Here is a 14,297-nt window from a genome sequence, read left to right as displayed (position 1 = left end):
AGTAGACTAGTAACTTTGGTAAGATCTTGGTGAGAAGTGTACACTCAAAGATTATGGCCATTACAAAGGAGAAAGGATCATATGTACTGGAGGACTAAGAAAAGTCTTTACAGAGAAAATGAACTTGAGTTTAAGGCTGGGACGGTGGAAATGAAGGTGGAGCGCAGCTGAGGCGCAGCAAGAGCAGGGGACTGAGAAGGAGTGGGAACAGTTAGGACTGTTTAATTTTCCTGGCCACAAAGGGAGCAGAGGGACAAAATTGGAAAGACTTGTTAGGTCTGTATTGTGGAAAACCTTTATTCCAGAAGATATTTTTATTTTTTAAATGTTTTTAAATATTTTTAACTATATATTTTTATTTTATTAATTTCAGGAGAGAGAGAGGAAGGGAGAGGGCTAGAGAGATAGAAACATTAATGAGAGAGTAACACCATTGATCAGCTGCCTCCTGTACAGCCCCACTGGGGATCGAACCCACAACCCAAGTATGTGACCAGAATCAAACCTATGATCCCTTTAATCTGCAGGCAGACACTCTAGCCACTGAGCCAAACTGGCTAGGGCCAGAATATTTTTTTCTGAAGGCAGAGTGAGACAAGATCAGAAATCATGCTTTAAATCTTGGTTAAAACACTACCCACAAAAAAAATCAAGTATAATTTAATTAATGTAATCCTCATTATTCATGGATTCCATATTTGAAAATTTGCCTTCTTGGTCAAATTTGTGATCCCCAAATCAATCATCAGGGCAGTTATTTGCATATGTGTGTGGCATGGTGCTAACCTCAGTTCCCTAAGGCACAGGTTCCCAGCTGCAGCCACAAGGCCGCGCTCTGCCTTCCTGTTTCAGCTCTCAGGCTGTAGACAAGTGTCCCCATGTGATCTGTTTAGTGCCAGGTTTCTCACGGTTTTGTGCTTTTTGCTGATAATTTCACTGTTTAAAAGGGCTCAAAAGTGTAGATCTGCTTAGTGTTCCTCAGTGCAAGAAGGCTGTGGTGTGCTTTATGGAGAAAATACATGAGGTAGGCTTTGTTTAGGCATGAGTCATAATGCTGTTGGCCATGACTTCACTGTTCATGAATCAACAATCCTATCTAATAAAGACAGAATATGCAAATTAACCATCACTTCACGACAAAGATGGCAGAGCCCACAGCCAGTAAGGAGGGAATATGCAAATTGATGCTACAAAGATGGCAGCAGCTGGGCCGGGACACTTGCATCATAACCATGGTGATGATGCAGGCATTCCACCCACCCCGGCCGCTCTGGGCCTCTGGGCAATGCACACATGCAGGCGCGGAGCTGCCGGGGCAGGGAGGGACGCCTGCTAAGCGGGGGGTACGGGGGGGGGGGGTGGAGGGAGCTATAGGAGGATGGCAGGGCTGGAGCGAAGGTGGAAGGTGGCAGCCAGAGTGAAGGCCCGGGTCCCTGGGTGCCAGAGCGAAACCAGTGCTGGCAGCCAGGGGAAAGAAGGCCTATTCTTGCACTAATCTTCATGCATTGGGCCTCTAGTCCTATTTAATTAAAGCCTAATATGCTAAGTGTCCAACCATTCATTAGACCAGTCGCTATGATATGCACTGACCACCAGGGGGAAGACCCTCTGACCGGTAGGTTAGGTTGCTGCTGGGGTCCAGCGGATAGGGACTTAGCGAGATGGGCCAGACACTCCCTGGAGCCCTCCTGTGGTCCCTCCCTGGCCCCGATCATGCACCACTGGGGTCCCTTGGCCTGGCCTGTGCCCTCTTGCAATCCGGACCCCTCAGGGTATGTCGAAGAGCCAGTTTCTGCCTGATCCCACAGGCCAGACTGAGGGTTCACAGGTGCACAAATCCGTTCTCCGGGCCTCTAGTGCAGTGATGGGGAACCTTTTGAGCTCAGTGTGTCAGCATTTTGAAAAACCCTAACTTAACTCTGGTGCCGTGTCACATATAGAATTTTTTTTTTTTCTGCAGATTTGCTTAATTTCTTTACTGGGGAGAAAGGAAAGTTTGACTTTTATATTAAGATTCAGAATATAATTTCATAAATGTATCTCACATTTGGGATTAGAAATTTTTTGATATTTGCAACCATAGTAAAACAAAGATTTATATTTTTGATATTTATATTATATATTTAAGTGCCATTTAACAAAGAAAAATAAACCAAAAAAATGAGTTTTCATGTCACCTCTGACACGCATGTCATCGGTTCGCCATCACTGCTCTAGTGTATTGTATACACTGTCTGTAAACAGAAACATGTGTGCTATGTGTTGATCACTGGACAAAAATCTGTGACCAGAGGCTTGCAGGAACCTAATCTTGTATTTCCCCTGGGAGCTAGTGTCCAGTGTTCACATTCAGTGTTCACAGCAACTTTACAGAATGTAACTACTGTGAATAATGAGAATCACCTGTATATATGGGGGTTGGCAAAAGTAGGTTTACAGTTGTTAGTCTATGAAACACTTTATTATTGTATTATTACTTATTAATTGTTGTATTTTTCCTATGTATAACTGTGAGCCTACTTTTGCCTATCTCTGTATTTATTAAATGGCCACCGAGTGCCTAGCATCATGCTAAGAGCTGTGAAAGATGAGAAAATTATATGTATTTACATATAAAAATACATATGACACTATGTGCATTTTATATGCCAAAGCTGTAGCATAGATAAGCCCAGTTACAGGTTAGCAAATAGAAGACATTAAGATGGGATAAAGGCAGGGAAGGGCTAAGGACACCAGTGGTCCAGGTGGGGGGAACCACAGTGGATGTTTTGACCACATGTTAATACTATCACTGAAATGAAAAATAGTCCCAAGAAGCTACAAAATGCTGACAGGAAGCTTGAAGCTCATTCTAGCTACTAAAACTCAAAGGGCAACAAAAACTTGAACAGATGGTTTGCAGAAGAAATGCGAACGCAATTAATGGTCTCACAACACAAGGTGTGAGGAAGGAAGAGATAAGGTTGTCTCCTGAGGAAGAGTGTCTCTGCAGACACTGAGGGCAGAATGAGGGGAACTGCTGCCTAGCAAACAGTCTAGATTAGAAATGCGCTCAGAAGGAAGCTTGTCACTCTTCGCTGTGTGTATGAATACTTGATATGAGTGAGCTTTTGGCATGATTCATCTCTGAACCTACTAAAGGCAATAGAAATAATAAAAGGATTCGCAAGTTTTCTTTTTTAAAATATATTTTTTTTAATTGATTTCAGAGAGGAAGGGAGAGAGAGATAGAAACATCAATGATGAGAGAGAATCATTGATTGGCTGCCTGAAGACTGAAGGGTCCCGGGTTCCATTCCAGTCAAGGGCATATACCTGGGTTGTGGGCTCAGTCCCCAGTAGGTAACATACAGGAGGCAGACAACCAATGATTCTCTCCCATCATTGATGTTTCTATCTCTCTCTCCTTCTCCTTTTCTCTCTAAAATTATATATAAATTCTCTGTTCTCTTTTGGAAAAAATGTGCTATAATCAGAAATTTACCAGCTTCCTTTGCAGATACGAATAACACTTCTGCAACGTCTATAGGGAAAAATTAAACAACCAAGGCCTTTTACTATTTATTTGAAAGAAAATAATTTTAGAAGCTTGCATATTTTACATCCTACAAACTTCCAAATTTATATACTAATTTAAATCACTTTGAAAACATAGATTTTTTTTTTCCTGGGTGGATAGTTAGCAATGTTGTTCAAATTTGAAATATTTAGTTAACAAATTTGTTTGGAGCATACAATTCCCCTGGCTGGTGTACTCAGTGATTAGAGCATCATCTGGTGCACTGATGGGTTGTGGGTTCAAGTCCCAGTCAGGGCACATACCCAGGTTGCAGTTTGATCCCTGGTCAGGACATGTGTGTGAGGCAACCAATTGATGTTTCTCTCTCACATCAATGTTTCTCTTTCTCTGTCCCTCACTCCCTTCCTCCTTTTCTAGAATCAATGAAAAGCGTATCCTTGGGTGAGGATTAAAATAAAAAAGCATTCCTTATCTTCAATGGAAATTTATAAAGTAATAACAATAACGGGAAACTGCTTGAGCTAATACCTACCATTTCTACTCTTAAATATAGATATTTAGAAATTATTAAGGGCTTGTGCAGCACAGTGAGACTGGCTAAATGCTTCTGCCCATCACACTATGTCTGACGACACAGTACCAGAAAAACTGCATCATGAACTTTCTATGTTAACTTTGAAAAATACTAAACATACATAAGATAAAAACAAACAAATACCTTTGGAGGAGTCTCAGATCCTGGATACTCTCTCTGGTCTAGCTTCTTCCAGCGATCCATTAGCTTGGTTACCATCGGCGTATTAAAATCCACCAACTGGAAGCCTGTAACATTGGCTCCACCATGTATAAACCTCTCGAGAGAAATATCCTTGAATCCCTATAAAAATCAACATGACAATTTGTTCAATTCATCATTATACATCTCAGCTCTTCAATGCTAGATAAATTCATAATCTCTCTCTAGATAACTGGATTTCTAATAAAGCAATGACTGGAACAGGTGCAAGATCCAATTATGTCGATTTAGCTGTTAAATTCTGTCACTCAAAGTCTAATACCTGAGAAAAGGGCATACGTGTTTTCAGTTCAGTTCAGCTCAATTTAACGAGTATTTCTTACAAGTACCGCGCGCTAACCGGTTGTGCCACTGGAGCTCCCAAGTATTTCTTAAATGCCTTTGAATGCCTTTTATGATGCGTAGCTGGTGGATATAAGAGGTGAATATGGTATCATCAACAAGTCCCTTGTTGAAGACATAACTGCCCTCTGGGATTGATGAGCAGAAATGTCTTATGTGACGATAATATCAAGATATCATGGTACTATGAGTATGCGATGGGTTATACCTTTTTAGTGGTTCAGTTTAATTACAAAGTGCTCTAAAAGCAGACAGAGCTGCTAATTCGAGCCAGGAAGGGTAAAAGCTTTGATTACATCAGTCTCTACAATCTTTATAGTCCTGGGAAATGGTAGGGAAGAGAAGAGAGCAAGATAGGCCATTCATGGCCTCCTGTATGATAAGAAGAAAGATTGTGTCCAACCAGTGGAGTAAGGATGCTGGGAGGGGGAAGGTGTCATCTTTTTGGTCCAGAGGTAGTCAATTGAGTTTCAATAATGTTGAAAGGTTATTTCTTTCTATCTATCTATCTATCTATCTATCTATCTATCTATCTATCTATCCATCTATCATCTATCATCTATCTATCTATTATCTATCTATCTATCATCTATCTATCTTTCTATCTATCTATCTATCTATCTATCTATCTATCTATCATCTATCATCATCTATCTTGTTTTATACCTGATCCCTTTTGTCCCTAATAAGTATTTAAAATGCCTTACAAAAATACATACGCAATGCAAAGTGTAAAACAAATAAAAATTGCAAGAAGAGGGCACAGAGCATATTAGGGAAGTGAGTTAATAAACCCAAAGATATTAGCTCAGAGAAAAGTTAACAAAACACACACACACACACACACACACACACACACACACACACACACATACACACGCTTGTACATCTGTATTTGAACTATTTTTTGTTTCCTCTTAGATTTAGTAAAGTTCCTTTTAAAAATATGAATTTGACTCAATTGTTGTGGGAACTAAGAGAAAGTGTTTTGTCTTTTTTTTTTTTTTTTTTTGGTGGAAGTAACATATGCAGCAGTGGCCTTGCAGGTACACAAGGAGTCGGAGCAGGAATCGGGGAGGAGGGGAAGACCTGGGGTTGCCTCGCCAACTGACTGCCTCTCAGCCATGTTTTTGGAAATGTCTGTGTGTTTTTTTAAATAACAAAGGAGGTTGCCTTGCTGTTGGCTACCCAAAACGAAACAAACCAGTCTATTGGCAACTCAGCAAAGTTGCTATGGAAAGCCCCAGGAGTGTGAACTAATAGCTAATATTAATGTTGGGCTTGTTATGTATCAGGCACTTTACTAGACACATCACCTGGATTATCTAGTATAGCTCTCATAACAAGGTTATGAGGTAGATCTTATTATGAGTCATATTTTATAAATAAGGAAAACTGAGGCCCAGTGGGTTACAGCAAGACTATTTAAGCTCACCCAGCAAATACGTATTGAAGCCAAGATGACTCTTGAGTTTGCTTTTTTAATTCCATGCTCTTGTTTATTCTTCTACAAATATGTGTGTTTTTAATTTTGGTATTTACCATAATGTCCCTAGGAGAAGGGGGGGGCGGTAATAATACTGTAGAACACAGCCCCAACTCTAAATCCCACTGTGGTAACTTCCCCACATGTACAATGAGAATGAGAAAGCTAACATAGCTGGTTTGGATTTAGTAAATAATGGCTATTCTTAATTCATTCATTCAACAAATATTTACTTCATGCCTATTATGTGCCAGCTAATTTGACAGCTCATCAGTAACATTCTCATTTCACGGGGAAAGAAACCAAGCACCAGAAAGCAAATCTATGTTTTTGAAATGGGGGCGAACACTGCCCATCAATCTCTAGCTAGTAAAATGTCAGTTAAACATTTGTTTGTTTCTACGAGAATATTGAGCAGACCCACAGTCCAGCAAATAATTTTAGTTTTCTAAAAGCCACAGTGATTCAACTATTGCATTAGCTGCTAATGATGACATTTTTATTTTCTTCCCACAGTGGCTACAATAGACGCTTTCTTTCACAGCATAATCCCACAGCTGCACGACGCGCAGGCAAAGCTGCAGCCTTCAGCAAAGTCATCTGATGTCAAGTCTGATGAACAGTAACCCACATTTCTCTGGGTCCGTCCTGCTGCTATGCTGCCGATAAAGAACAAAATATTGCCACATCTGATTGTAAACTCCTCCCAGATGTGATCCAAATGAATGGTGGCTGGCTAAGTTCATTTTAACGATGTCTGTTTGAGTACAGGCAATGCTTTTCATTTTGTATATTTTAAAATAATTTTCTATAGGAAAAATGATAAGATCTAGAGACAGTTTTGTTGGGAACAGTCATTTTGGTGGTCATTTAGATTTCAGTTTTTACCCAGAAAATATTGTGGAACTGAAAGTTCTGGGTAGCGTTGTAATAAGATTGTAATTCTGCATGGGGGGGGGGGGGCGCGCTTAGGTAACTAAGTAAACAATTTCCCCTACGGCGGTGGGAGGACCCGGGAGAGGCTTCCTATTATTTTGTTGAAATGGGTTGTTCAACAAAGCCTCATGTCACAATGGTTGGTGACCTCCTATGGAAAGATCGTCTTTCAACTTGGTTTTGCTTTTAATTTCCACTTACAGTCCATACATCCTCTGAGGGAAAAGGGGGGCGGGGGGGCAAGAGGAAATTAATAAATTATAGACCTTCAGATAACCTGATGACTATTGATATAGGTACTTAAACACTCATCCTTCCAGATTTCTCTAATTCAGAAGACATGTGTGCTGTTTTGCATTTCAGGCTCACTGGTTTTCTAAATCATTGAGACGCTATGGTACAGTGAGCAGAAGGAATGTCAAGTCGAAAGAGATTCCCTCTTAACATTGTTTAAAATTCAGGTTGTTAAGAAATTGATTAAAGTATGTATTTTTGATGGTCAAAGTAGACAGGTGGTGCATTTGGGCATGCTCAATGAAGGAAAGTTGAACAAATATAAGAAATATAATGAAAAAAACTAAAATAATGTCTCCAAGTTCATGGATCTTAAGTGGGATCATTGCATTTAAGAAAAATGTTAGTCTGCATATTTTGGGAACTGAGTTCTAGTCCTTATCCTGACACTAACAATTTGTTTAAATATTTCTTAAACCATTCACCAGGGGCATCTGGCCTTACAAGGTTATCTATCCTTTGTTGAAAATTGGGTATTGGAGTTTCCTACTATTATTGTATTGCTGTCTTTCTGATTTCAGATCTGTTAATATTTGCTTTATATATTTAGATGCTCTGATATCAGGTATATATCTACAAATGTTATATTCTATTGATGAATCGACCCCTTTATTGTTATATGACCTTTGTGTCTTGTTAGTTCTGGCTTAAAGCCAATTTTGTCTAATACAAGTATAGATTCTCCTTCTTTCCTTGTTTCTATTTGCATGGACTATCTTTTATCCTCTCCTTCACTTTCAGTCTATGTGTGCCCTTAAATCTGATGGAGTCTTTTGTATGCAGCATATAGTTGGGTCTTTATTTGACCTATTAGGAACTCTGTCTTTTAATTGGAGGATGTGATCCATTTACATATAATGTTATTGGTAGGATGGACTTGCTATTAGCATTTTTTAAAAATAATTTTTATTTCTTGAAGTATTACAAAGAGTATTACATATGTCTCCTTCCCCCCCCCCCTTGACACTCCCCCAGCCCCTACCCCCCAGTGTCCTGTGTCCATTGGTTATTCTTATATGCATGCATATAAGTCCTTCGGTTGATCTCTTTAATCCCCGCCCCCTACAAACCCTCCCCAGGCTTACCACTGTAGTTTGACATTCTGTTCAATGCTGCTCTGCCTCTGCATCTACCCCTGTTCATCAGTCTATACTGGTCCCCATTATCTGTCCCAGCCTCACTGGAGCTGTCCCAACCTTACTGGGGCTGTCTCGGCCTCACCGGGGCTGTTTCAACCTCACCGGCGCTGTCCTGACCTCATTGGGGCCATCACGACCTCACCGGGCCGTCTCAACCTCCCTGGGGCCATTCGACTTCACCGGGCTGTCCCAGCCTCACTGGGGCCGTCCCAACCTCACCAGGGCCGTTTCAACCTCCTTCGGTGAGGTAGAGACAGCCCGGTGAGGTTGAAATGCCCCCGATGAGGTCAGGACAGCCCAGGTGAGGTTGCTATTAGCATTTTAAATTTTTCCAGCTGAAAAGGTCCTTTGTTCCTTTCTTCCTCTCTTGTTCTCCTCTTTTGTGATTTGATGATTTGCTATACTGATGTTTTGATCCCTTTCACTTCATCTTTTCTGTTTCTAGTCTAGGTTTTTGCTTTGTGGTTACCGTGAGGCTTACCTAGAGCATCTTATAGTTATAACAGTTTAACTTAAGCTTATAACAACTAAACTTTGAACACATACAAATTATCTGAAATTTAAAACATTCCATCCTACATTTTATGTTTTTGGTATTATAATTTGCATATTTTTATATTGTGTATCCATTTATAAACTATTGTAGTTATAATTCTTTTTAATGCTTTTGTCTTTTGACCTTTATATTAGAATTAGAAGTGATTTACCCACCACCATTACTACAGGGTGTTCTGTATACTGGAGTATTTTGAATTTGTCTGTATATTTACCTTAACCAGTGGATTTTACACTTTCATATTAGTAATTTGTGTCCTTTAATTTCAGCTTGAAATGTTAACATTTCTTGTAAGGCCACTCATGGAGATCAACTCTTTCAGATTTTGTTAGTCTGGTGCCGGGAGCCGGTCCATCCTTGCTGTTTCAAGGGACCTGGCATATATGGCATACGGTTCTTAATATGTTTGCTCACCTTCTTGGCGCTGTGTTTTAACCAAGGTCACCTCTCCGAGAAAGGTTGAATCCCCAGGTAGGGATTTTCCCCTGAAGTTAGGGAGGGAATAAAACCCCTCAACTAAGTGCCAGGCGGGTAATTAATCCCTTTAACTACGAACAATCATCTTAAACTACATAATCTTTTCTCCCTGGAATGGAGATAAGAAACGCCCTAACCTTTGTAATAGAGATTGATAGGATTGAATCAACTGGTATAAATACAGTTGTAACAAGACAGAAACACTCAGAACTCAGAACTCAGAACTCAGAACACAGAACTAAGGACATAGGGCTTGGAAGACAGGACCAAGAGAGACAGAGCCTAGGCACAGAACCTACATAGAACGTTCTCTAGAGACAGAAGAACTTCGCTGGAGAGAGCATGCCGGAGGATCCTGGAGAGGGACTGTCCTCGGAGCCTAGAGACAGAGCCTAGCGGGAGAACATGGCAAGGGATCCTGGACTGAACCTGACTACAGAGATTGGCAGGAGAACCTGACTGGAACCTGGACACTGGACCTGCCTGGAGAACCTGGACAGAACCTGGCTGGAGATCCTAAGCAGAACCTCTCTGGAGATCCAGACCAGAACCTGGCTGGAGATCCGGGCTAGAGATCCTGGCTAGGCTGCTGATCAACTGAACGCTGTCTCCGTGTCCTTCCTTCTTCGCCGACTCCGTCTATGCCTTTGGGGACCCCTGGACCCGCTGGGGTTGGACCCCGGCAGTCTGGAAAACTATCTCTCCAATTCTGAATGACATCTTTGTCAGGTAAAGCATTCTTGGTTGGCAGTTTTTCCTCTATCAGCCCTTTGAATATATCATCTCACTTTCTTCTTGCTTGTAAGATTTTGCTGAAAAATACACTTACAGTCTTGTGGTGGTTCCCTTGTACATAACAAGTTGCTTTACTCTTGCTCATTTTAAGATTCTCTCTTTGTTTTTATTTAATTTAATTATAATGCATCTCAGTGTGTGTCTCTTTAGATTCAGTTTTTGGTATTTTTTGGTCTTGTTGGATCTGGATGCATGTTTTTTTCCCTGGCTTAGGAACATTTTCAACTATAATTTCTTTGAACAGGCTTTCTGCCCCTTTATCTCTTTCTTTTCCTTCTGGAACCTCTATAATGTGTATATTAATCAATTTGACCATGTATCGTAAGTCCCTTAACTATCTTCAGTCTTTTTCAGTCTGTTTTCTTTTTGTTTATCTGATTGAATTCCACTGTTCTGACTTCAAGTTAGTTGCTCTTTTCTTCCCCTTAATCTAGTCTGATATTAAACCCTATACTGAACTTTGAAGTTCAGTTATTGTATTCTTCAGCTTTGTGATTTCTGTATGGTACCTTTTTATATTTTCTATTCCTTTGTTGAAATTCTCATTTTGTTTTTGTGTGGCTTTCCTAACCTCACGAAGCATCTTTACAACTGTTTTTTGAACTCCCTTTTGGACAAACCAGGGCAGTCTAAGCTCTCAAACCTGCCTGATTGCTCCAGCTGCCTTCTCTGAGCACCTAAATGTAGGTGATTATAAGCCTGACCCTTAGGCAGCAGCTTGAAAGTATGCAGTCAAACCCATTTGAGGAAAGATTGGGAACTGGGCATTTTGCTTGTTTCCTCGACACTGAGCCCTGGGGGGATAGCTGTGGCAATTTCTCTCATGCACTACCAGTTAAGAACTGCTTCACTGTTTGCTACGGTCCTGTGGGGCTTGTGAATGCAAGCTCAGTTGGCTATCAGATTCAGTTGTCCCTTGGGCAGCATAAGCAGAAGATGGGGTGCCGGGCATGTGCACAATCTCCTTCTAGAGACAGGTTGGCAACCTGGTGTACAGTTAGAGGAAGCTGGAGGAAAGAAAGTGGCATACATGCTTACCAGCTCCCCTGGTGCCATGGAGGATGACAGCCAGGCCCCTACATGTGTGTAGCTAGACCCTTGAAGACGGACTCTCAGGTTGCAAAGTATAGAGTCAATCCTCTTCCAGGAAAATACTGGGGGATGGGCATTTTTGCTTTCTCCCTCTGTGGTGAGGCCCGTGGGACAGTCACATGGAGTGCTTATGCACCCGTTTAGAACGGCTTCTATTTTCTATGGTCCTGTGGATCTTGTGGATACATGTGCCATTGGCTTTCAGAGGTAGACATTTTTTTTAGGCGGGGTTCTGTCTCTTGAGTGGCAGGGGTGCTAAATTTTTAGTCCAACTCTTTGTTCATCATGGAGGAGCTGAGAATTGGGGATTTCCTTAAAATTGTATGACACTGTACCAGGGATAGTGTTTATGGAGAGAATGTGTCTCAGCCTTCCCTACCCATTTTGATGTGGGTATTTTCTTAGTTGCCTGAAATATAAGAGTCACACAGCTACTTTCTGCATTTCTTTCAGAGGACTTCCTCCGTGTGTGCATCTGTGGGATGAAGGACATTCAGGAGCTTTCTCTGTTTCCATCTTGATCCCTCCAACTAAGTCAATCTTGATGAGTTGGTTAGGTAGCAACCCCATTAATTGAATATTATAATTGTAATTTAGAAATATAATTTTTTTCTTAAGTTTACTTTTAGAATGTTTGTTGCTACTGTATAGAAATACAGAGATATTTGTATATTGACTTATATTTTGCAACCCTGCTAAACCCATTTATTAGTTTTCAGTTTTTTGAAATTAGATTTCTTAGGACTTTCTATATATAAAACCATCTTTCTCAATCTGGATGCCTTTTATTTATTTTTCTTGCCTAACATCCCTTGCTTGAACCTTTAGTACAATGTTCAATAAAAATTATGAGAGGGACATCCTTGTCTTGTTAATAATCTTAGGAGAAAATCACTCAGTCTTTCAATATTAAGTATAATATTAATAGTCTTTCTTTTGGTACTTAATTGATTTCACATTTGGGAATCCTATGGGCATAGTTCTCAAGAAATAGCTGCTGATTGGCCCAATGAAACAAAAATCATTCGGCTTTTGAAAGTCAGTTTCTTAAGGATAAATGAATAAGTCAATAGAATTCATATTAAGAATCTATATTATGATGTAGCTATGTACAAATTACTGGCCTAGTCATGTGTTACAATGATACCAATTACATATGGTAAAGCTTGGTTATTTTTAGTCAGAGTGATGATTATATTACCCAATACAAGCAAAATATTTTTCTACTCCATATACTGTTAATTAGTCATTATACAGATAACTTGCATATGCTACATCTATTAGGGCTGTTTAAGACAGTCTGTGATACCCATTAGGATGTTATAGTTATTAATTCTTCCCATTTTGTATTGGTTTGTGAACGTCAGAAATTTATTTCTGGCATGACAATGTATAATGTGTCAATTTTCTTTTTCTGAATTCCATTGTTTGAAAAGAATAGATGTCAATATCTGCTTTTTGCCAGAATCTCCTTATATAATGTCATTGTGAATTCAGACATTTCATAAGCATGAGATTTTTTTTGTCTTACAGTGATTAATATGAGACTATACTAGTTTTAAGATTTACATATATTTGAATTTTTATAAATATATTAGAATATTCAGACTCTGGGCCTTCTAAAAATAATGAAAAGCATTAGTCAAAGTTTCTCAGTAGCTTCATGATAATCCCTTAAGTAGCATAATTATACTTTATTCAAGAAACACAATACAGTAACTGTTTAGAGTCTATTGCTGCATTTTAATATCTCAAATCCATAATGAAACTGAGGTCACTAACCACAGAAAATTCCTGTCTCAATATGTGATAAAGATAGTGGATACATTGCGATCTCTTTGCAGCCATTGTTTCTTTTCCTTCTTCAAGGACAATATCCTTACCAAAGAAATTGGTGGGAAAAGTGAAAAAGAAGAAAACATTCTGAACTTCTCTAAGATATACCACTTTTGAGACCAAGCCCTGGGGGCAGATGGTACTCCAATAAAGGAGAATATCCCTCCGCATGGCTAGTTCATTCCCTACACGGCAGAGTTAACAAGAAATACCAAGTGAGACTTGCCAAGAATTTAAAAAGACTTGCCTTAGGTCATTAAAGATTTTATACTAATGCATATATCTGATTCAATAACCAACTACATTTAATATGAGAAAAACTGACATAATTTTTAAACAATTTGAGTTACAATACAAAACTTTCTCAAACAGCCATTTCAATCTTGTTTTTCTTAAAATTAGAGGACATGGTTTGCCAGTTCCCATCATTCTTGTAATACCTCTAAGTATTGGCAATCTCTTTTTATTCACTTTTTATTATCATTTCATAAATGATAACAACTTGTATTTATAATTCAAGTCCCAAACAAAATCCTGGGAGAAAAACCTAGTGTGTTATTTTTAGAATGGTCATTTTAGACTATCCTTTATTTATTAATTTTTATTTTAAAAAATTCTTTATTGTTGAAAGTATTACATGTGTTTCCTTTTCTCCCGATTGTCCTCTCCCAGCCTGCCTCTGCCTCCCAGCCTTGGCCTTCACCCCTCCCCGCCATTGTCTGTGTCCAGTGGTTATGCTTATATGCATTCAAGTTTTTAGGTTGATCTCTTACCCCCTCTCACCCACCCTCCCTCCCTTGCCTTCCCTCTGAGGTTTGATGGTCTGTGATAATTCTCTGTCTCTGGATCTATTTTTGTTTATCAGTTTATGTTGTTCATTATATTCCACAAATGAGTAAGATCATGTGATACTTATCTTTCTCTGACTGGCTTATTTCACTTAGCATAATGCTCTCCAGGTCCATCCATGCTGTTGCAAATGGTAAGAGTCTTTCTTTTTTACAGCAGCATAGTATTCCATTGTG

The 14,297-nt window shown here is 39.6% G+C and overlaps 1 protein-coding gene across 7 annotated transcripts in view; it reads right to left on the bottom strand.

Annotated features, from left to right (window-relative positions):
- The window catches only part of GRIA4 (glutamate ionotropic receptor AMPA type subunit 4), a 433,158-nt gene that overhangs the window by 85,931 nt on the left and 332,930 nt on the right, over positions 1–14,297 (bottom strand). For all 7 annotated transcript variants that reach the window (XM_059707932.1, XM_059707931.1, XM_059707930.1 and 4 more), the window contains one exon: positions 4,242–4,400. In XM_059707932.1, coding sequence (XP_059563915.1) covers positions 4,242–4,400 — 159 coding nt within the window. The remainder of the gene's footprint in view (positions 1–4,241; positions 4,401–14,297) is intronic.

Source organism: Myotis daubentonii, chromosome 9 (genome assembly GCF_963259705.1).
Source record: "Myotis daubentonii chromosome 9, mMyoDau2.1, whole genome shotgun sequence".
Lineage (NCBI taxonomy): Eukaryota > Metazoa > Chordata > Mammalia > Chiroptera > Vespertilionidae > Myotis > Myotis daubentonii.
The sequence above is the reverse complement of the archived record's forward strand: the minus strand, read 5'-3'. Positions and strand labels throughout refer to the sequence as shown.